The sequence below is a fragment of the Dermochelys coriacea genome, chromosome 14, assembly GCF_009764565.3.
Source record: "Dermochelys coriacea isolate rDerCor1 chromosome 14, rDerCor1.pri.v4, whole genome shotgun sequence".
In the NCBI taxonomy this organism is placed as follows: Eukaryota; Metazoa; Chordata; order Testudines; family Dermochelyidae; genus Dermochelys; species Dermochelys coriacea.
The window spans coordinates 28,667,656-28,691,491 of NC_050081.1; the positions used below are offsets into that span (position 1 = coordinate 28,667,656).

The 23,836-nt window shown below is 48.1% G+C and overlaps 1 protein-coding gene across 6 annotated transcripts; it reads left to right on the forward strand.

Annotated features, from left to right (window-relative positions):
• The first annotated feature begins 12,501 nt into the window (after positions 1 to 12,501).
• On the forward strand, positions 12,502 to 22,376 carry LOC119843017 (zinc finger protein 3-like). Of its 6 annotated transcripts, none has more exons than XM_043496972.1 (4): positions 12,529 to 12,742; positions 13,900 to 14,096; positions 18,891 to 19,004; positions 19,318 to 22,015. In XM_043496972.1, exons 2-4 carry the CDS (start codon positions 13,958 to 13,960, stop codon positions 20,262 to 20,264), a joined length of 1,200 nt encoding a protein of 399 aa, XP_043352907.1. In that variant the 5' UTR covers positions 12,529 to 12,742; positions 13,900 to 13,957; the 3' UTR covers positions 20,265 to 22,015. The 6 variants fall into 6 exon arrangements, with proteins under 6 accessions (XP_043352911.1, XP_043352907.1, XP_043352909.1 ...); XM_043496974.1 differs by having other exon boundaries at positions 12,531 to 12,742; positions 19,321 to 22,015; XM_043496973.1 differs by lacking the exon at positions 12,529 to 12,742 and adding an exon at positions 13,008 to 13,103.
• The last annotated feature ends 1,460 nt before the right edge of the window (positions 22,377 to 23,836 follow it).

The window sequence follows — 23,836 nt, forward strand, 5'->3', positions numbered from 1 at the left end:
GGGGCTTCAAGTGCTCTGGAGGATAGGATTAAAATTAAAAATGATCTGGACAAACTGGAGAAAGGGTCTGAAGTAAATAGGATGAAATTCATTAAGGAGAAATGCAAAGTACTCCACTTAGGAAGGAACAATCAGTTGCACACATACAAAATGGGAAATGACTGCCTAGGAAGGAGTACTGCGGAAAGAGATCTGGGGATCATAGTGGATCACAAGCTAAATATGAGTTTACAGTGTTTCACCGTTGCAAAAAAAAAAAAGCTAACATCATTCTGGGATGTATTAGCAGGAGTGTTGTAAGCAAGACACGAGAAATAATTCTTCCTCTCTACTCCGCACTGATTAGGATTCAGTTGGAGTATTGTATCCAGTTCTGGGCACCACATTTCAAGAAGGATGTGGAAAAATTGGATAAAGTCCAGAGAATAGAAAGAACTTGCAGCTAGAGGGAACAGGAGATAGACTGGAGAATAGCATAGTCACCAGGAAAAGGCAGGTCTATGTGATTGGGGACTCTTTACTGAGAAGAATAGACAGGCCTGTAACCAGAGCTGATCCAGAGAATAGAAGAGTGTGCTGTCTTCCAGGTGCTAAGATACGGGATGTAGACCTGAGGTTGAAAAGGATCCTAAAAGGAGCGGGAAAGAATCCCCTCATTATTCCTCATGTGGGAACAAATTATACCGGTAGATTCTCACTGGAACGTATCAAGGGAGACTATACTAGGCTGGGGAAGACGCTTAAGGAAATCGAGGCTCAGGTGATCTTTAGTGGGATTCTCCCTGTTCCTAGAGAAGGGCAACAAAGGTGTGACAAGATTATGACTATCAACAGATGGCTTAGGCAGTGTGCTAAAAGGAGGGCTTTGGGATGTATGGCCACTGGGAGGCATTCATGGACAGAAGACAGTTCTTTCGGGATGGACTTCATCTGAGTAGGGAAGGAAATAGACTTCTAGGATGGAGGCTGGCACAACTGATAAAGAGAGCTTTAAACTAGGAATTGGGGGAGATGGTTGGGAAATGTCCAGGTAATCTCCACGCTGGATTTTAGCATTGAGAGGGAAGAAAACAAAGTAAGAAAGGATACAACCGTGGGTAGGAGAATGGACATAAGGAGGAAGGGCAGTGTGGCTACCAGTCTAATAGGTCATACTGGCTGTAGAATGACCGTGCTTAATTGGGTACAGAATGTTAGTGAGGCCAAACAGCAAAAATTAAGATGTTTGTACACCAATGCGAGGAGCCTAGGTAACAAAATGGGGGAACTAGAGCTACTGGTACAGGAAGTAAAACCAGATATTATAGGGATAATAGAAACATGGTGGAATAGTAGTCATGACTGGACTACAGTATTGAAGGGTATGTGCTGTTTAGGAAAGACAAATAAAGGTACAGGTGGTGGAGTAGCATTGTATATCAATGATGAGGTAGAATGTAAAGAAATAAGAAACGATGGAATGGATAAGACAGAGTCCGTCTAGGCAAAAATCACGTTGGGGAAGAAAACTACTAGTGATAGTGCTTGGGGTATGCTATAGACCGCCGGGATCTAATTTGGATATGGATAGAGCGCTCTTTAATGTTTTTAATGAAGTAAATACTAATGGAAACTGCGTGATCATGGGAGACTTTAACTTCCCAGATATAGACTGGAGGACGAGTGCTAGTAATAATAATAAGGCTCAGATTTTCCTAGATGTGATAGCTGATGGATTCCTTCTTCACGTAGTTGCTGAACCGACTAGAGGGGATGCCATTTTCGATTTGGTTTTGGTGAGTAGCAAGGACCTCATAGAAGAAATGAAGGGGACAATCTTGGTTCAAGTGATCATGAGCTAATTCAGTTCAAACTGAATGGAAGGATAAACAAAAATAAATCTGCGACTAGGGTTTTTGATTTCAAAAGGGCTGACTTTCAAAAATTAAGGAAATTAGTTAGGGACATGGATTGGACTGAAGAATTTATGGATCTAAAGGCAGAAGAGGCCTGGGATTACTTTAAATCAAAGCTGCAGAAGCTATCGGAAGCCTGCATCCCAAGAAAGGGGAAAAAATTCATAGGCAGGAATTGTAGACCAAGCTGGATGAGCAAACATCTCAGAGAGGTGATTAAGAAAAAGCAGAAAGTATACAGGGAGTGGAAGATGGGAGAGATCAGCAAGGAAAGCTATCTTATTGAGGTCAGAACATGTAGGGATAAAGTGAGACAGGCTAAAAGTCAAGTAGAGTTGGACCTTGCAAAGGGAATTAAAACCAATAGTAAAAGGTTCTATAGCCATATAAATAAGAAGAAAACAAAGAAAGAAGAAGTGGGACTGCTAAACACTGAGGATGGAGTGGAGGTTAAGGATAATCTAGACAAGGACCAATATCTAAACTAATACTTTGCCTCAGTCTTTAATAAGCCTAATGAGGATCTTAGGGATAATGTTAGCATGACAAATGGGAATGAGGATATAGAGGTAGATATTACCATATCTGAGGTAGAAGCGAAACTTGAACAGCTTAATGGGACTAAATCGGGGGGCCCAAATAACCTTCATCCAAGAATATTAAAGGAATTGGCACATGAAATTGCAAGCCCGTTAGCAAGAATTTTTAATGAATCTGTAAACTCAGGGGTTCTACCATATGATTGGAGAATTGCTAACATAGTTCCTATTTTTAAGAAAGGGAAAAAACGTGATCCAGGTAACTACAGGCCTGTTAGTTTGACATCTGTAATATGCAAGGTCTTGGAAAAAATTTTGAAGGAGAAAGTAGTTAAAGACATTGAGGTCAATGGTAAATAGGTCAAAATACAACTTGGTTTTACAAAAGGTACATCGTGCCAAACCAACCTGATCTCCTTCTTTGAGAAAGTAACAGATTTTTTAGATAAAGGAAACACAGTGGATCTAATTTACCTAGATTTTAGTAAGATGTTTGATACTGTGCCACATGGGGAATACTAGTTAAATTGGAAAAGATGCGGATCAATATGAAAATTGAAAGGTGGATAAGGAATTGGTTAACAGAGAGATTACAGTGGGTCATACTGAAAGGTGAACTGTCAGGATGGAGGGAGGTTACCAGTGGAGTTCCTCAGGGTTCGGTTTTGGGACCAATCTTATTTAATCTTTTTATTACTGACCTCAGCACAAAAAGTGGGAGTATGCTAATAAAGTTTGTGGATGTTACAAAGCTGGGAGGTATTGCCAGTTTAGAGAGAGACTGCGATATCATACAGGAAGATCTGGATGACCTTGTAAACTGGAGTAATAGTAATAGGATGAAATTTAATAGTGAGAAGTGTAAGGTCATGCATTTAGGAATTAATAACAAGAATTTTAGTTATAAGCTGGGGACGCATCAATTAGAAGTAACGGAGGAGGAGAAGGACCTTGGAGTATTGGTTGATCACAGAATGACTATGAGCCGCCCATGTGATATGGCTGTGAAAAAAGCTAATGTGGTCTTGGGATGCATTAGGTGAGGTATTTTCAGTAGACATAAGGAGGTGTTAGTACCGTTATACAAGGCACTGGTGAGACCTCATCTGGAATACCGTGTGCAGTTCTGCCCTCCCATGTTTAAGAAGGATGAATTCAAACTGGAACAGGTACAGAGAAGGGCTACTAGGATGATCCGAGGAATGGAAAGCCTGTCTTATGAAAGGAGACTCAAGGAGCTTGGCTTGTTTAGCCTAACCAAAAGAAGGTTATGGGGAGATATGAGTGCTCTCTATAAATATATCGGAGGGATAAATACCGGAGAGGGAGAGGAATTATTTAAGTTCAGTACCAATGTGGACACAAGAACAAACGGATATAAGCTTGTCATCAGGAAGTTTAGGCTTGAAATTAGATGTAGGTTTCTAACCATCAGAGGAGTGAAGTTTTGGAATAGCCTTCCAAGGGAAGCAGTGGGGGCAAAAGACCTATCTGGCTTCAAGATTAAGCTCGATAAGTTTATGGAGGAGATGGTATGATGGGATAACGCAATTTGGCAATTAATTGATCTTTAAATATTCATAGTAAATAGGCCCAATGGCCTGTGATGGGATGTTAGATGGGGTGGGATCTGAGTTACGACAGAGAATTATTTCCTGGGTATCTGGCTGGTGAATCTTGCCCATATGCTCAGGGTTCAGCTGATAGTCATATTTGGGGTCGGGAAGGAATTTTCCTCCAGGGCAGATTGGAAGAGGTCCTGGAGGTTTTTTGCCTTCCTCTGTAGCATGGGGCCCGGGTCACTTGCTGGAGAATTCTCTGCTCCTTGAAGTCTTTAAACTATAATTTGAGGACTTCAGCAGCTCAGAGATTGGTGAGAGGTTTATTGCAGAAGTGGGTGGGTGAGATTCTGTGGTCTGCGTTGTGCAGGAGGTCAAACTAGATGATCATAATGGTCTCTTCTGACCTTTATATCTATGAACAAAAATGATTACAGGTCTAGAAAACATGACCTATGAGGAAAGATTGAAAAAAAAATGGGTTTGTTTAGTCATCCTATAGAGAGGATAGGAAAACAAATGGCACATGGCAGATGCTAAGTTATGTGATTAATGCACTGCTGGAAGGTGCTCAGATACTACAGTGGTGAATGCAGTACTGGAACAGACCGCCACATCTTCTATATAGTTAAGGTTAAACCCAAGTTTCTGTTTAAACCTTGACTCTTCTAAGTGCTCTAAAATCTGCAGCGTTAATTGGATTGCCTTGAAATGTGGCATGCCTCCTCAGGAGACAGGGTGGGGTTACTGATCCAAACTTGGGGTCATTTGACCAAAGGGTTTCCAAAATACTGCCCCCACCCTCTCCAAACAAACCAACCAATCAACTTCGCTGAAGATTCATGGATTCTACCAATTTTTTTTTTTTTGCTAGAGCTAGGGATCAAACCAGGGTTCTAATTCTGGCACAAGAGTCTCCGTCACTCTGGGGTTACCCCCAGAGAGTGCATGGACCACACCACCTCTGGAGAGAAGCAAAATTGAAAATGGCATGAGTTTAGCTCTTAAGGAGGGTGTGACTTGCTCTCACACACCACAGCGATCACACTGTGCATGTGCTGCCTGGGAAGTCAAGAGGTTTGCTAGTCAGCTACAGATCACCAGAGCTCAAGGGCCAATGTTCTGGCTATTGGTCCTGAATCACACATGGACACTTGAAATTCAACCCCATCCTGGGCAGAAATCTGAATGGAAACAAGGGAGGCATCTTCCTACAATCTGCCTCTTTCAGAGACTGTGGTAGTAGTATTTTAGAGAATTGCAATGTGAATGTAGCATAAAATTTAGAAGGCGCTTATGCTGTTTTTGAAAAGAAAATAAATTACACATGTGAATGCTTGCTGGGAGGGGAGGAGATTTAGGGGGCAGAAGAGGGGAACAATAGGGAGAGGGGTTTGGGGCTGCAGTGAGGGGAGGAGAGATAACTGGGGGTGGATAGTAGAGGAGTTTGCTTGGGAGGCTTAGGGTGACAGGATGGGGATTAGGTGGAGTGGAAGAGGAAGGGAGAGGCTGAATGCTGGAAAGGGTGAGGTGAAGGATGGTGGCAGAGCAGGATGCATGGAATAGGGGTAGCGGCATTTGACTTGTCAGTCCCACTGTCTCCATTCCCATGTGTGTACCAGGTTCCAGGGATCCTTACCCTTCCGGGGTGTCTGAGCCCCTCTCCCTACCCCTGTGTGTGTGCCAGGATTTTGGGGTCCCTGTCCCCTCTGGGGGAGTCTGAGCCCTTTTATCTGCCTACCTTACATAAGCTAGGATCTGGAGGGGGTCTTATCTCTGCAGGGAGGTCAGAGCCAATCTCCTCTGCAATGCTACCCCTATGAGCTGGCATCTGGGGAAGCCCTGCCCTCTGGGTGGGGAGCTGAGAATAGGCATTCTGGGAGCATGTATCAGCTCTGCTAGCAACTTCACATTACAAGTATTTCAGAGTATGACCATTCTCCCCATTCCACAATATTTAAATGTATGGCGGATGGGAGCACTTAGAATTCATGTAGCACCTGCATGGCCTAGTGGAGAGACCACTGGACCAGGACTCAGAAACCCTGGGCTCTATTCCCAGTTCTGCCACAGGCCAGTGGGATGACTTTGGCCACATCAATTCACGTCTCTTTGTCTCAGTTTCCCTGTGTGCACAATGGAGATTATGCTGTTTGATACACTGATGAAAAGGGCGATGTAAAGCTAGGTATTATCATCATTACCCATCCACAACAGTGTCTGAGTGCCACACCTACATGATAATTACGCCTGCCTAACTGTCCACTAACTCCTGCCAACAGCAGTTCTCTTTTTGTCAAAAAAAAAAAAAAAAAACCTTAGGAAATCACAGGGTGACCAGATAGCAAGTATGAAAAATCGGGATGGGGGTCGGGGGTAATAGGCACCTATATAAGACAAAGCCCCAAATATCAGGACTGTCCCTATAAAATCGGGACATCTGGTCACCCTAGGCAATCCACTGACTAAAAGCTTTGTTAATGCAGAGTTAAAGATACCCAGTGGTATCTCGTGCCTTCCAGGACATCCAGTTCAGCAAAACTCAAACCTCTGAAAATCAGGACATGAAGAGTTAAGGCATTTCAGACTCAAACCAGGAAATACACAGTTAACATATATGCCCATGCAACCTTAACTCTGCCCTCTTTGTGCAATGCCCCAATATACCCATCACACACACTCACCTTCGCACTGTACTGAACAGGAGCTACCTACACCTGACCTACACTCAATCACTAGCCTGCTCCATAGAAAGAACACATCTGCTATATTTTACAACGCTTCATCCCCTTTTTACAACCCTTCTCCCTTGTGCCCACCTAACAGTGACTTTCATTAAACTCACAGACCACACACCAAACTTGAGTTTTGCTGAAAGGGACATTGTGGAAAGGCGCAAGGTAACTCAGGGCAATCTTAACTCTGCAGACTCTGTTTTTTGTCAGTAAATAAAATCCTATATGGAATAGAACATCATAGAAATTTGCTGCCATTCACCTGGAACAGTCATTTTCTTGTACGCTCTGACTTCTGATATATTCTTGATTGTGTTTAGTGACTAGTTTCAGAAGCAGTAATGGGTTTGGTTAGATTCAAAATGCAACATCCTGACCTGGACACCTAGTTGGGCCAAGGGTTTATTTGTGACTAATTGCTTTGAATGAGGAAGAATAGAAGGGACTGGAGTTTCTCAGAGACCTTTATCAGGAGAGGACAAGTGTATAAAAATTGGCCTTCCTGGGGGTGAAAAGGGGCTTTCAGAAAATCACTTTAAGGATTTATTTATACTGTATAATCTAGCAGATTTTATTGGCATCTCTGTTTGTCTGTCGGTATATAATGTGATAACCATAACTTTTTAATACCACATGTGAGCAATTCCAAAATTTCTGGGAACATTCTAGGTATCAGTGGATAGAATTCTATTGATTTTGGGAAAAACCAGAAAACCAAAAGGGGAAAATGGAGGGGGATAGAGCCCCTGCCATCTGCTTAGCCCAGCCACTAATTCAAACACTTCTGTAATTGTCTGTAGGTCAAAGAACTGGTTGATGGCCCCACTTCCAGTTTAACAGTACCCTATGCTCATCTTCCCAATTGAGTTTAACATGTTGACACCCTGAGTGACACCTCCCAGAGAGAAAGAAGAAAAATAATAAAGGGGGTGGGGGACATGGGGCAAAGGGGGGCATGCACACAACTCGACATGGGAGGGGAATATGGGGGATGTCAGTGTATGGGGAGACACAGAACCCCTGGTGGGAGATTTGGGATCCCTGGCTTTGGAGAAAAGGGGAGCAGGGCATACATAGCCCCTAGTCTAGTAGGGAAGGTTGGGAAGGGGAATGGTGCACACAGAGATAATGGTATGTGGGGTCGGGGGGAAGAGATGGGGATGTTTGTATAAAGAGATGGGGGAATGAAGAGCACATGCAACCTCTGCCAGGGGAAGATTGGGGGAAGGGGAACACAGAGTCCTTGGTATGGAGGGGGAAGGAGGGACGGGGTGACAAGACAGAGCTCCTGTCATGTGGGGAGAATGGAGGATCCTGGAATGGGGCAAATGGAGGAAAGAGGAAATGCGGATGCACAGAGCTGCTGACGTGGGATGGGAATTGAGGACCATGGGGAAAGGGGGACACAGAGATCTCCAGGTGAGGGGGTTCTGGGGTAGACCAGTATGAAGGAAGCAGGTGGACATAGCCTCTGGAGATTGGAGGAGTTGCAGATACTCTGGAGGGTGGCACACCAGGAGCTTGTGTGTGTGGGGGGGGGGGGAATAGAGTGATGCAAGGAGCCCTTGGTTTGTGCAATGAATTCGGCCAACACAAGCTACGAAGTGTGTGACCTCCCAGTTATTCTGTGGTTCCGCTTTGTATTCCCTGTAGTTACCATGAATTCATAGATCTAGAAGGTTTAACGAGATGACTGAGGCTATGTCTACACTGTAGTATCTGCCCATGGCCTGGCTCTTGCCACGTGAGCATGTTTGAGCCATGCCCACCATGCCCACGTCTGAGAGTCCACATTGCCACACAGGCACAGCAGCTACACAGCTCTGACATGAGGATTTCTGGGTATCCCATGGTCCGTAGAAGCTCACCAGCTAGAGCCACTCTAGAAATTGGTTTCTGGTCCATTATGGGAGAACTTGTCTGTCCTTCCCCAGACCTCTGTGTGGAAGTGATTTTAGCCCACTAACACATTTCGCTGGAGCATTTCCCCCTCTGCTACCTCCTCACTTTTGTGCATGGTTCCTTTGGGTGTGCTGCTCCTTCTGGCAGAGGAATGGTTTATGCACCAAGGCAGATGTAAATACAGACTCTAGATTGGGGTGGGCAAACTTTTTGGCCTGAGGGCCACATGTGGGTATGGAAATTGTATGGTGGGCCATGAATGCTCACAAAATTTGGGTTGGGGTTCAGGAGAGATTGAGGGCTCTTGGGTGGGGCCAGAAAAGAGGAGTTCAGGGTGCGGGAGGGGGCTCCAGGCTGGGGCAGAGAGTTGGGGTATGGGGGGGTGAGGGCTTCGGCTGGGGCTGCAGGTTCTGGGCTGGGGCTGGGGATGAGGGGTTTGGGGTGGAGGAGGGTGCTCCGGGCTGGGACTGAGGGGTTCAGAGGGCAGGAGGGGGATCAGGGCTGGGTCAGGGGCATGGTGGGGATCAGGGGTGCAGGCTCTGGGTAGCACTTACCTCAAGCAGCTCCCAGAAGCAGCGGAATGTCCCCCCTCCGGCTTTGGCATGGCCAGGCGGCTCTGCACGCGGCCCCATCCACAGGCGCCGCCCGTGCAGCTCCCATTTGCTGCAGTTCCCAGCCAATGGGAGCTGCAGGGGTGGCACCTGCGGACAGGGCAGCACACGGAGCACCCCAGCTGCATGTATGGAGCCGGAGGGGAGACATGCCACTGCTTCCAGGAGCTGCGGTGCGCAGAGTGGCTTCTGACCCCACTCCCCGGCTGGAGCGCAAGAACGGGGCAAGCCCCAGACCCTACTCCCCAGCGGGAGTTCGAGGGCTGGATTATATCAGCTGGTGGGCCGGATGTGGCCCACGGGCCGTAGTTTACCCACCACTGCTCTAGATGGCATTGTGGAATCCTATAGGCCAAAGTTTCTCAACTTTTCAGGTTGGCGACCCCTTATTCAAAATCAAAAATGTTTACAAACCTCCTCCCTCTTACACGTACTACAAGAACAAAAGCATATCCATGATAACTATGATAAACTATAGAATTTGTGTGTGTTACGAGAGGTCAATAGAGAATACATAGCCCAAGCAGTAGACACTCATGCTTTATAATACAGGGATCCTGCTTCAATCCCTGCTGACAACCTGACCAGAAAAATACCCAACCCACAAACAACACAAACACCCTCAAGATCCTTTCGAGATGACCCCTAATCAGCCAAACTCTCATTCAGTTCAAAAGCTCAGCACAATGGGGCCCTGATACTGCTGGGCTATTTGGACACTACCGCAGTATAAAGGATAACAGTAATGAATAACAATGAGCCTCATTTCCCCCTTTGTTAATTTCTCATCACTCCTCCTGACTTGCCCCAAAATTTGTTGGACTGGATCCTCAGCTGGTGTAAATTGGTGTAGATCCATTAAAGCCATCACTCGCAGATCTTGATGTATCTTGACTTCAGCAAAGCTTTTGATACGGTCTCCCACAGTATCCTCGCCAGCAAGTTAAAAAAGTATGGATTGGATGAATGGACTATAAAGTGGATAGAAAGCTGGCTAGTTTGTCGGGCTCAACAGGTAGTGATCAATGGCTCAAAGTCTAGTTGGCAGCCAGTATCAAGTGGAGTGCCCCAAGGGTCGGTCCTGGGGCCAGTTTTGTTCAACATCTTTATTAATTATCTGGATGATGGGATGGATTGCACCCTCAGCAAGTTCGCAGATTACACTAAACTGCGGGGAGAGGTAGATACACTGGAGGGTAGGGATAGGGTCCAGAGTGACCTAGACAAATTGGAGGAGTGAGACAAAAGAAATCTGATGAGGTTCAACAAGGAGAAGTGCAGGGTCCTGCACTTAGGACGGAAGAATCCCATACACTGCTACAGGCTGGGGACCGATTGGCTAAGCGGCAGTTCTGTAGAAAAGGACCTGGGGATTGAAGTGGACGAGAAGCTGGATATGAGTCAACAGTATTCCCTTGTTGCCAAGAAGGCTAATAGCATATTGAGTTGCATTAGTAGAAGCATTGTCAGCAAATCAAGGGAAGTGATTATTCCCTTCTATTTGGCACTGGTGAGGCCACATCTGTTGTACTGCATCCAGTTTTGGGCCCCCCACTGCAGAAAGAATGTGGACAAATTTGGAGAGAGTCCAGCAGAGGGCAACGAAAATGATCAGGGGGCTGGGGCACATGATTTACAAGGAGAGGCTGAGGGAACTGGGCTTGTTTAGTCTGTAGAAGAGAAGAGTGAGGGGAATTTGATAGCAGCCTTCAACTACCTAAAGGGGGATTCCAAAGTGGATGGAGCTTGGCTATTCTCAGTAGTGACAGAAGACAGAACAAGAAGCAATGGTCTCAAGTTGCAGTGGGGGAGGTCTAGGTTGGATATTAGGAAACACTATTTCATTAGGAGGGTGGTGAAGCACTGGAATGGGTTACCGAGGGAGGTGGTGGAATCTCCATCCTTAGAGGTCTTTAAGGCCCGGCTTGACAAAGCCCTGGCTGGGATGATTTAGTTGGTGTTGGTCCTGCTTTGAGCAGGGGGTTGGACTAGATGACCTCCCGAGGTCTCTTCCAACCCTAATCTTCTATGATTCCTGTCTACTATAAACTGGTGTCTCCCCATGTGAATCAATGAGGGCAGATCCCCACCTGGTGTAAATTGATGTTGCTACACTAGAACCAATGAGGTCAGATTCCCAACTGGTATACATTAGCCACTCTTAATAGGAGCCAATGGCTCAGATCCTGAGGGTATATAAAGCCATGTCACTCCGAGTCAGAGGCACTAGATCCCAGATGGTATAAACAGACCATCACTCCAGTGGACTTGGCAAAGCTGGGCAGATTTACACCAGATGGATCTCTGACCATTTGGTTTGTAATCAGCCCCTGCAGCAGAGATCTAAAACAAAGCCATTGTGTCCATTACACCGCAGCCCTGGGGCCAGTTTAATTTGATATATACTACAGTGCAAGAAACTGCTACCTGCTACATCAGGTAGCAGTGTACTGCAATAGTAGTTTCTTACAATCTAACATATCTGTAACTGCTACCCTACAAGGAGCAGTTTACCACACTACACTGGCAGCTCCCAGGGCTGTCTCCACCTCCTTACCAGCCCTCACGGCCTTGGCCCATCACTTCTCATCCACCCATCATGACAGCCTGGGTGAGTCCATCCCCAGCTGCTGTGAGAGCACCCCCCGCCCCATGCCAGTGCCCTGCCTGGCACCCCCGTTCTCCTCAGGGGCAGCCTGGACATGCAGCAGCGTCTCCCCTCCCCCGACACAGCAGGTGGGGATGAGGAGACTCCAGGAGACACAGGGGGTAACTTTAGGGCTGTGGCTTGTTCCCTCTGGGACCACAATATACATAGCTGCAGGGCTGGTGGGTCCTGGTCCCGGTCCTGCAGCAGGGGCAGATGGGCAGAGGCCCTGGGGGTTTTTCGCCTTCCTCTGCAGCGTGGGGCACGGGTCACTTGCTGGAGGATTCTCTGCGCCTTGAAGTCTTTAAACCAGGAGTTGAGGACTGCGGTAGCTCAGACCTGGGTCAGGGGGTTGTTACAGGATGGGCGGGCGAGATTCTGGGGCCTGCGTTGTGCAGGAGGTCGGACTAGACGATCATAATGGTCCCTTCCGACCTCAAAGTCTAGGAATGTGTGATTCCTCTGGGGCTCGGTTAGCCTCTGGCGCCGGAGGTTTCCATCTGTCCAGGCAGGAGAGAAGGAATCTGGCTTCATTCATCTTTCCCTGATCTGCACCGGGGAACCAGGGAGGGGTTTCGTAGCTGTGGCCACCAGAGGGCCCCGGCCTTTGCTAAGGGAGGGCTGGTGGCTTCTATGTTTCTCTGCCCGCCATTTCCGGGGCTGAGCTTCCCGGCTCAGACGCCGCCGCCGCCTCCATTGGGAGCCGGGGCTGAGCCGCTGCCGCTGCCCAGCGGGGTCCGTGCGGGGAGAGCCCTTCCCAAGCGCCCCTCGGGGCCCGGCCGGGGGGACTTGCTCCGGGGGCTGGGAGCAGCCCCGGGCTCTGCCGACACCAGCCCCTGAGCCGGAGGCTGCAGGTGAGGGGGGGAGACCCGGGGGAAGGGCTGGGGCCGGGCAGGAAAGTGACTCTGCACCAACGGCCCCTCCTCCCCCCAGCTCTGCTCCCGGGGGGGCGGGGGGCTGCGAGTCCCGGAGCTGCTGCCCTCCCTGCTCCCCCCCCAGACTCTGCCCCCCTGAGCGCCTGCAGGAGCCGAGCCAGCGCCCGGAGAGCGACCGCCCCGGGCCAGGGACCGAGTCTCCCGGGCAGAGGGGAGGGAGATGGCGGCAGAGACTGGCAGGGGCAGCCGGAGTAATAGGGGGGAGGGAGGTTCCCAGCCTTGCCCAGCTCCATTCACTGCAGACGCAGCACCCCGGGCAGACTGACTTTCCTGGGACAAGGTGAGGAGCAGGAAGAGGAAAAACAAGTTCCTGCCTTTGCCTAGTCCCTGCACTGCTGGGGGAATGTGCTGCCCTGGGGACAGTGTCAGGGGGATCCCCCAAAGTAGCTCTCTTGATTCACAAAAAGAAAAGGAGGACTTGTGGCACCTTAGAGACTAACAAAATTATTTGAGCATAAGCTTTCGTGAGCCTCAGCTCGCTTCATCGGATGCATCGAAATTGTGGGGGCCAAGAGCAATCAAGAGATCTTCTCAGTAACTTCCTGTGCCCAGATGCACAAAGGGGTGGGGGTGTTGCGATGCTGAGCATCACAAAGGCCTCCTGGCATGTAACCAGTCACTGGAGTAACAATGGAATGCACACAACTGAGGAGGTGCCCAGGCTCCCTGTACAGTGACTGGGTAGAGATAGGGACCTAGGAGTGGGATCCACAAAGGCCCTTTTGCTAGGTGAGCAGCTGCTTGAGCTAGCCCATGGAGATGCTGATGGCAGGGATGTATCCAAAGCCCACCCCTCTTTCAGAGATAGGGTTCAGACTGCAGGGCAGCACCTATCTCTGTTCAGGAACTACAGCTGGGATACCCTCTCCGGGAGGCTGGTAGGTCAGGTGCTATTGTGGCTCTTGTGAGGCACTTAGGCACCTGCTGAAATCCACACACAATAGGCTCAAGCAATTCCCCAGCCCTGCAGAGTGTGGAGCGTCAGTCTGCAGGGAAAGAGCCTGGTAGGAATCAGGGTGTGAAATGCATTGAAGCACCTTTGGAAATGGCCCCAATTTCCCTTCTCGCTCTGACAGGCTGCGGAATAGGTCCCAGTCCAGGTTATCCCACACTCCTGAGTAACAGGGAAGGGACATGGCTACAGTGGAGCTGGTGACCTTTGAGGAAGTGGCTTTGTATTTCACCAAGGGGGAATGGGCTCTGCTGGACCCGGGTCAGAGAGCCCTCTACAGGGACGTCATGCGGGAGAATTATGAGACCGTGACCTCACTGGGTAAGGATTCCTGTCTCCTCAGGCATTAAAAATTGGTGTGTATGTGTGTCTCAGAAGCATTGGGGTCAGATTCTGTGAAGGGTTCTTCATCGGTCCCTCAGATCTCAGGGGGATCTGCCCCAATAGTCCCAAGCTCCTGTCTGTGAAAGACTGTGACCTCCACACACACCCTGTTAGGACAGGAAATTCAGGAACATAACAATCATGCTACTCTTCCCACAACTGAGGTTTTCAAGAGGAACAGGTTCCCTGTATCCCTCCCCCCCTTCCTAGGGAATGTTCCATCCTTTGGTGCCTCTGACCCCTCTGCCATCTGACAGATGAACACGAGTCTCATGCCTCAGTCCTGCCTAACTCCCCAGCAGATTTTCAAATGTGCTTCCTCTCTGTCTTGCCTGTGGTCTGCCCCAGCCAGCTGTGTTAGCGGGAGGCCCTGGATCTTCTCAATTCTCTTCCACCAGCCAGGAAGGGCATGGACCAGAGTCACGGGGCTGGGTCCAGTTGCTGTTAATGCCTTCAGGGCCACCTCCTATGCCAGCATGCTGAATTTGTGGAAGGAGGGTGCTGTTCTTGGTGTTTTTTCCTGGACATGACTGAGCCTTCTGAAATGATGGTTCCTTGCAAGGAGAGGGGCTGGGTTCTGGGGCAGAATGAGGGTGGAGGATGTGATTTATGGTCTGAATGTATTCTGTGGGGTAGCTCTCTACAGTAGAAGAGAGGGGAAAGTTGGGTTTTGGTTCAGGATGCTGTGTGGGCAGAGCAGGTCTCCTAGATGGTGGGGGAATGTCTTCAGCCCCATCTGGGCCGTTGCAATCCCGCCCTTCTCTGAGGCTTCTCAAAGAGTCTTGTCCCCTGCTCCTGGATTAGGCGACTTTGCCAGTGGCTGGTGGGGGAACCCAGGCTGCCCACTACTCCAGGTGGCAACCCAGGGACCCTATAAATAGCAGCCACATACTGCTCCCTGTTTTCCCTGGGCCTCTGCCCACCTGGGCCCTTTACCTCCCTAATTACTGTAGAAAAAGGTTACAGTTTCAGCCTCTCTCTCTAGTTCCAGTAAACGCAGCCTGTCAAGGTCCTCTGGCCATAGCAGAGCCCCTGTCTTCACCCATCTGGTCCCAGCCAAGTACTGCCCTGCTCAGCTCCTGCAGCTCCTTTTATCTGAGCCTGGTGGGCTCTGACTGGCTGCTTCTCTGTGGCCTCTGTAGGCAGGCCTGCAGGACCCACCTTTGCTGGTCCTTTCCTGGGGTGGGGTGTGGCAGGACTATGGGGCCTCTAGCAGGGGGCCTGGAAGGGCCTGGTGCACCCATCACAGAGACAATCTTCAATCCAAAGAGCTCACAGTCTTAAGTAATGACTTTCTGTTCTGCTCTTTGTTGGGGAGGGACATGAGTGTGTGGGGAGGCAAGAGTTGGTGGTGGTTTTCTAGACAGTTAATGCATGGCTGTGATGCTTCCAAGTCAAATCAAGTAAAAATATTGGAAACAAATGGTTCCATAGAAAATCAAATCAAAACATGCCTTCTAGAGCCGGGACTTAATTAATTAACACGATTCTCTCTTGTCCAATAAAGTACAGCTCACCTAAATTCCTTGCAGCACTTTACAGCCAGGCAGGCTGTGACCCTTTTCTCATGAGACAAGCATGTGACAGTTTGCCTCCTAGCTGAAGGATTCAGAGCATCTCTGTGCACTCCAAGATAAGCCATATCAGTCTGTTGTCTTTAGTCATAAACAGGACATTCCCGGCTGTTTTTTCTACCTGTGGATTTCCCCTCTTGTAGACTTCACAATCTCTCCATTTCTCACCTGGCTCAGTACGCGAACAGCCATACGGTGTGAGGCACACAAGATGAGGCATATGGTACATAAATGGCCAGACAGGGAAATGGGTGACAGTTAGCTTCTATCTGAAAGGAATATTTCTGAGGTATGTCTCCTCCCTGGTGAGCTGCCTTAACTCCAAGACTCTACAAACATAATTTTTCAATAAAGATATGTAATTTCTCTATTATCCGTAGACACGTTTCACGCTGATGATGAACAGTAGGCTACTGGCCTTTGCTAGAGACCTCATACACCCACCTGCCAGTGAACTGTTGTGCAGATCTCTGCCCCTGGGGATCCTTGTACAATCCTATGCACCCTGTGTGTCCTCACCAGTTGGTACTGAGAGGTCCCTTAGTCTCACCCTCCGTGTTCCTGGGGCCCTGCAACAGCTAGCGCAGGGATGGAGAAAGCTGGTGATGGATTACACACAAGCAGGGAGAGACGCTTCGGAAGCAGGAATTCATGTAAACCTTACGCCACTATGGCTGGTTTAGGAGACAGATTTTTAATTACCACAGCACCTGCCCTCTCCAATGGACATCAGGGCCGATTGTGCCATAATGGTACTTATATAGGTCCCCATTACCACCGTGTCTGAGCACCTCTCAGTATTTAACATATTTATCCCTTTGCCCCTGTGGAAGAGGGAGCTGCTATTACACGTGTTATATCCATAGGGACTGAGGCACAGATAGTCTAGTCTAGACGCTCACAGGGTCACCCAGGAAGTCCGGCAAAGCAAGGAACTGAACCAGATCTCCTGAGTTTGAGGCCAAATCCCTAACTACTGGACCCCCCTTCCTGTCACTCTGGGAACCGACATTCACACAGGAAGAGAGAGCCCCTGCTCCCAAGCGACTTCCATCTAGAAAGAGAAGACAGATGGAAAGTGGGTGGCTATCTCCATTTCACAGGGGGAGAATGGGGACCAGAGGGATTAAGACTGGAAATTTGTAAGGGGCCCAGACACTGCAGTCAGTGCGGTTGGATGTTTAACTCTCTTGGGTCCCTTTGAAAGCCACAGCCTTTAGGAATTAGGTACTCTCATGTCTTGTAGAGTGAAGCTCACTCAAAATCCTTTCAGCATCCTACAGCCCGGCTGGCTGTGACCTGTGTTCCCTGTAAGCTGCACACTTGCGCAGTCGCCCAGGAGAGATTCAAACGCTGCCCAGCTGATTTGCAGAGCAAGCACAGCCAGCAGCATGTGTTCAGGTGCCCCTCCCCCAGGTTGCTCTGTCCTGCAGCTGCTCCTGGGATCCTCCTGCTAGCTGTGTGGGAGGGAAGGAGGGTGCTTATGTTTGGGTGTTCCCCTTCCCCTGTACCCCATCTCTGCAGAGCAGGGGAGAAGGGACATAGCCTGGCTCAGCCTGCACTGTTTCTGAGATTTCCCCAGCAGCTAGCTCAGACAGTTTCTGTGTGTCTGTCTCACACTCTCTCTCACACACAATATCTGTCTCACACACACACACACGCTCTCTCTCTCTCTCTCTGTCTTTCACACTCACCTCCCAACACATATTGTATTATTGTTGTTGTTACATCTTGGTACTTCCTGCAATGCACATATATTCTCTGTAATTGTATTCTTTCAAAGTGGGTTATTTTAGGGTTTTGACTGGTCTATGCATTTCATAATTTTTCTCTCTCTCTTACACTTAAATTTAATTATTTGAGTAGTGAGTTCTAAAATGCCTAACCTGCCCTGGCTGGAGTAATTATTCCTATGGTAACCTTTAAAAATATATATATTATATCTAGGGTTTTTTTCTATTGGTGACGCACATCCGCACATATCTTGGTGCACATAATAAAATGTATTCCGCACATGGATGGAAAAAATTAGAGGGAACGTTGGCTGTGACCCTCCTTCCTTAGGACAAACACGCGGTTAGTTTGGCTCCTTGGTGAAGGATCCTGTGTGTTTCCTTGTGCCCCCAGTTATATGCTAACCATTCTGTGTCTTTGCCCATAAACAGGCCACCCCTCTGCTCTCCAAGATTATGCAGCCTTTCGACTGGTACCTGGCTCAGTCTGCAGATAGGCCTCCATTGCAAGGCAGACAATGCATGTATAACCACAGAGGGAGAAAAGTGTCTGTAACCTCCTGCCTGAAAGAAACCTGTCCAAGACATGTCACCTCCTGGTGACCTGCTCTAACTCAAGACCATAAATTACACATAGTTGCCAGTATAGACTCACAACTTCTTAAATACTATCTGCACATACATCTCACAAGGGTTAAAGTGACTAGTGGGTAACTGATTTTCAGTGGAGACCTCACCTGCTGCCCTCTTATGAGCAATTATGCACATTTCTGACCCCGAATATCCCTGTAAAACCCTAGGTACACTCTGTGCCCTCTGCCAGTTGACACCAAGCGGTCACTGGGTCACATCAGGAAGTCAAGGTGCAAATCTACAGCACAGCACCTTACTGTGCTCTAAATCGGTGTGCGGACCCTGCTTCTGCACACTAAGTGACTGAGAGCAGTACCTCAAAGCACATTACAGAACTTTCAGTGCATGATAGCAGAGTCCACACAGACAGTTAGTGCATGACAGCTGATGTGCTACAGTCACACTCTGGCTTACTGACCAGATAGACAAGCCCCCTGTAATATCTTCCTGTTCTGGCTTGTGTTCTGGAGGAATATGGGCATATGTGTTGCAGGGAATAATTGGCAGCGAAAGAGCATTAATTGTAGCCCTGATACCTAGAGAGTGCAGCAAATTTTCTTAGCTCCCTAAAGGAATAAGTAAGGCCCCTTCCCTAGGCAGAGTGGATGAACCTTTGCTCCAGACAGTGTCTCATGGTGTCCTTTACAATTTATAGCCCAATCCCTTTAGGGTGGGGGTGGGGAGAGGAAGGAGCCCCTGTGGGTAGACTACTCATATCCTGGATCTGCAAGTAGTAACAGCACTGACCTTAATGAACAAGATCAACACTTGTTTCCTTGCTCACCAAACAGGATGTCCAATTTCCAAACCTGATGTGATCTCCCGCCTGGAACTAGGGGAGGAGCCGTGGGTCCCTGATCTCCAGGGTTACAAGGAAAGGGAGATCCCGAAAAATGCCCATATGGGTAAGGAATTGACTGAACTGACTTAGAAACCAATTTCTATATTCTTGTGACAGACATCACTCGTGGGTTTTCACCAATCGTATCCAGCCTTTTAGTCCCTCTCCACATCCATATTGTAATGGAATGAAGGCAGAATTGATCTCCTCTCTCTGCCTCCAGTCAGGAAAGGTTTGGGGAGGAGAGTCAGATACTGATATTTCCATCTCCCCACCACTTATTCTGGTTTGTTCCCCCCTTTCTCATTCCGTTTTCTGAGGTTCCCTTTCCCCCGGCACAGGGACTGACTCCTGTCTGGATTCTCTCTCTGTCCCAGCAGGTGAGGAGATGGTGAACGAGAACAAGGAGGAGAACCATCAGCAGGAAGGTTCTGAACAACTGGAGCCACACGGGATGGCATTGGGAAGAGCCGAAGGAGATGTTTCCCAGAGACCTGAGTGGGGAGAAGCCTGTAAGAGTCAGCGCTGGTCAGAGAGACAGCAGGGAAACCACCAAAAGGAAAGACAGGATAAATCCATGCAGAGTATTAGAGGAGTTGGAAACATCAAAGAATCTGTTCAGCAGAGAGTCCCCACAGGAGAGAGACCTCACATGTGCGGCAACTGTGGGAAAAGTTTCCCTTGGAAATCATTCCTTATTATTCACCAGAGAATCCACACAGGAGAAAAACCTTATAAGTGTCCTGACTGCGAGAAAAGCTTCAGCCAGCGCTCAAACCTCACCAAACATCAGAGAGTCCACACGGGAGGGAAGCCTTACAAATGTCTCGAGTGTGGGAAAAGCTTCAGTTGTAGCTCAACCCTCACTGCACACCAGGTAATCCACATGGGAGAGAGACCCTATAAATGCCATGAGTGTGGAAAAAGTTTCAGTGATAGATCCACCTTCACTACACACCAGAGAATTCACACGGGAGAGAGACCCTATAAATGCCTGACCTGTGGGAAAAGTTTCAGGGATCGGTCAACCTTTAATAAACACCAGAGAATCCACACGGGAGAGAAACCACATAAATGCCCCAAGTGCGGGAAAAGTTTCCGTCAGCTCACGCAACTTGTTAGGCACCAGAGACTCAACACAGGAGAAAAACCCTACAAATGCCTGACCTGTGGGAAAAGCTTCCGGGATAGAGTCACCTGTAATGAACACCAGAGAATCCACACGGGAGAAAAACCCTATGAATGCCCCGAGTGCGGGAAAAACTTCCGGTACAGCTCAGCCTTTATTAGGCATCAGAGAATCCACAGAAGATGCAAACCGTAGTGTGTCCTGACTAGGGATAAGTGAAGAGACTAACACCTTTGCTGATTCCCATGAACGTCAGCAAGTTAGGCCAGGCCGGAGGGGCCGTATACTGGGGACATGGAATAGTTAAAGCAAAGAATGTAATCACCTTTCTGGGACTGATGCATGCAGAGGAAAAGGCTGAAATAAGACTTCCACATTGTGATGGGAATTTGATTATTACTTCCTGAGAAGCTCTGAACATCCACTGATCAGCTCCTTCCCACAATTGGCCAATTCATTTAACAGTCTAGGAGTGCTCTTGGATTCATCACTGATGCTGAGCTCTCACGTAGCATCATCCATGAGCAATGCTTTCTATAGTTCCTGGTTGGCAAGCAGACTCCAGCCCCTCCTAGTGGACAAAGACCCAGCCTCAGTTATTTACACCTTTGCCACTTCTTGCATGGAGTACCGCAATGCTACAGAACTGCACTTAGGAAACTCCAACTGGTACAGAAGCAATGCAGTGCATCTCCTCAGCTACACAAGCTACAGTGAGCCCATCACACCTGTCCTTGCTCCCAACAGTGGCTTCACATAGAATATTGAATCAAGTCCAAGGTCTTGGTCCTTATCCATGGAGCTTCTTGTAGAGATCTAAAAGACTGCCTTAAGCTCTGGGATCGAGACTGGGGTCGAAAACTTCACCCCTCTGGCACAACGGAACTCTCAACAATAAAGGTAAAGCTCGTATGTTCATGACACAGGTCTCTCTTGTTGTCTGGTCTGAGACTGTGGAATGAGCTCTCCAAGCAGCTAAGGACCGTCTCAAACATTACTGCCTTCCATGCCAGATGCCAGGCACATTTCATTGACCTACATTCTCTAACTTAAATGCAGAATGCCGTGTATCTAGACAAAAAAAAACTGAGCACATACCTCATCCTGGAGAGAGGATAAGAGAACAAACAGCACATGAAAGATATTAAGTTATGTGATTAATATGGTACTGGAAAGTGATCAGATATTACAGTGATTAATGCAGTTTTATAGCAGACCACCAGGTCTGCATTATAATTAAGATTAAAGCAGCTTTCTGTCTATAGTTTGACTCTTGTAAGTGATCTAAAATCTGCACAGTTACTTGGATTGCCATGAAATGTGATGTGCCTTCTCGGGACGGGGGGGGGGGGGTTACTGATCCAAAGTTGGGGTCATTGAACAATCGGTTCCTGAGTTACACTCCCCAAAAGCAGTTTTTCTTAAAGTTCATGGATTCTACCAATTTTCTTTGCACAGAGCTAGGGATGAAACTGAGGAACTGATTCTGGCACAAGAGTCTCAGTCACTCTAGGGCTACTCCCAGAGAATGCATGGACTGGACCACCCCTCTGGGGGAATAAAACTGAAAGCAGTTTAGCTCTCAAGTTAGGTGTGCATGTAGCGCTCCCACACCAAACGGATCTCACTGTGCATGTACTGTCTGAGAGGCCACGGCGGTTGGTAGCCAGCTGCAACTTTCAGCAGCTATGTGGCTCAATGCAAAATGTTCTGGCGAGTGCTCCAGTGTAAATTCAAACCCAGCTGTGGGTTGAAATCTGTAGGGAAACATCAGAGGCATCTGGTGACAATCGGCCTCTATCAAAGAGGGTCTTTTATTTTATTTTGGGGAATTGTTCTCTGAGTGCAGCAGGAGATTCAGAAGGCACTTATGCTATTTTTGAGAAGAAAATAAATTACACATGTCATTGCTGGGAGGGGAAGGAAGTATTAGGGGGTGGAAGAGTGAGGGGAATAGGGAGAAAGGGGTTTGGGGCTGCAGTAAGGGGAGGAGGGATAATTAGAAGATGGTAGGGGAGAGTGTTTTGGGGGCTCAGGTCAGGGTGAGGGGATGAGGATTAGGGGGACTGGAATGGGAGAGGTTGAACCCTGGGAAGGGTGAGGTGGAGGAGGGTGGCAGGACAGGAGGCAGGGAATAGGGGTGGAGGCATCTGTCAGTCCCACATTCTCCCTCCCATGTTTGTATCAGGTTCAGGGGCTCCTTATACCTCTGAGGTGTCTGAGCCCCTTTTCCTGCCCGTATGTGTGTGCCAAGATCTGGGGGGCTGCCTTTCAAGGGGGAGCCCCTATTTTCTATCCATACATGAGCCAGGATCTGGGGGGAGATTGTCCATCTAGGGATGTCGGAGCCAGTCTCCAAGCTACCCATGTGAGCTGGCATCTGGGAAAGCCCTTTTGGGTCAGGAGCTGAGATAGGCCTGCTGGGGGGCATGTAACAAGAGCACACACTGAGACTGGGTGAAGAGTTGAACTTGAGAATGGGCCTGTTCAATGCATATCACAGGCTCTCCAGCACTGGGTAGGGGGGAAAGGGATGGAAAGGGGAGGGTGGGATGGAAATGGTGGTGCAAGAGGGAGGACTGTATGTAGCAGGGGATTGTAGGGGTGGGAGAAGAGACAGGCACACCAATCTTCTCTCACGGGCTTAACATTACTGTTATTACCATGTAATAAAACTGTCAAGTTCTTGGGACACAGACCATGTCTGAGATTTCTCTCATCGGCCCTGCTAGCAACTGCACACGGCAGACATTTCAAAGCACAGCTGTTAGCCCCATTCCATGATATCAAAGTACAAAGAAGACTGGGGCACTTAGGATTCACATAGGAACTGTGTGGCCTAGTGGAAAGGGAGGGACTCAAAAACCCTTGGCTCTATTCCCAGGTCTGCCACAGGCCTATGGCATGACTTTGGCTATGTCACCTCGCCACTCTGTGCCTCAGTTTCCCCGTGTGTACAATGGGGATAATGATGTTTCCCTCCTTGAGATCTACTGATGAACTGCACTATGTGAGGGGTAGCTCTTATCATTACCTGAACTGCACACTTACATGATAATTACAACTGTCTAAATGGTGACAGGTTTCAGAGTGGTAGCCATGTTAGTCTATGTCAGCAAAAACAATGAGGATTCCTTGTGGCACCTTAAGTGCCCAAATAAATTTGTTTGTCTCTAAGGTGCCACAAGGACTCCTCTTTGTTTTTGTCTAAATGGTCTAATTCATACAAAGAAGATTTCTGTCTGTTAAAATACTAGAGAATTCGCTGACAAAAACCTCTGTGTTAATGCAGACTTAGAGCTGCCCAGTGGTATCTCATGCCTTTCCATGATATTGAGTTTAGCAAAACTTAAGCTTTTGAAACCAGGAAGTGAAGAGTTAAAATATTTCTAGTTCAGATCTCTGAAAACCAAGAGCTAGAGAGTTATGGTTCATACCAATGCAATCTTAACTATGAGTGATGCCATAGTACACTCATAACACATTAACCCAGTGCCTTTGCATTGTAGTGAACAGGAGCTACCTACACCTGCCTGGCACTCAAACAGCTAGGCATGGTCTACACTTAAAACTTAGGTCAACCTAGCTATGTTGCTCTGGGCTGAGAAAAAAAATTGCACTCTGTACAATATAGTTATGTCAATCTAACTCCCACTGTCGACACAGCTAGCTTGATAGAAGCATTCAACCTAGCTACTGCCTCTAAGAAAGGCAGATTACCTACTGTCATGGATCCACATAGCAACTGTGTGGCCTAGTGGAAAGAT

Coding starts and splice junctions, on each gene's coding strand:
- LOC119843017 (XM_043496972.1), top strand. CDS start 13,958: ATGGCTACAGTGGAGCTGGTGACCTTTGAGGAAGTGGCTTTGTATTTC. Junction 14,097..18,890: donor TGAGACCGTGACCTCACTGG/GTAAGGATTCCT, acceptor CTCACCAAACAG/GATGTCCAATTTCCAAACCT. Junction 19,005..19,317: donor CCCGAAAAATGCCCATATGG/GTAAGGAATTGA, acceptor TCTCTGTCCCAG/CAGGTGAGGAGATGGTGAAC.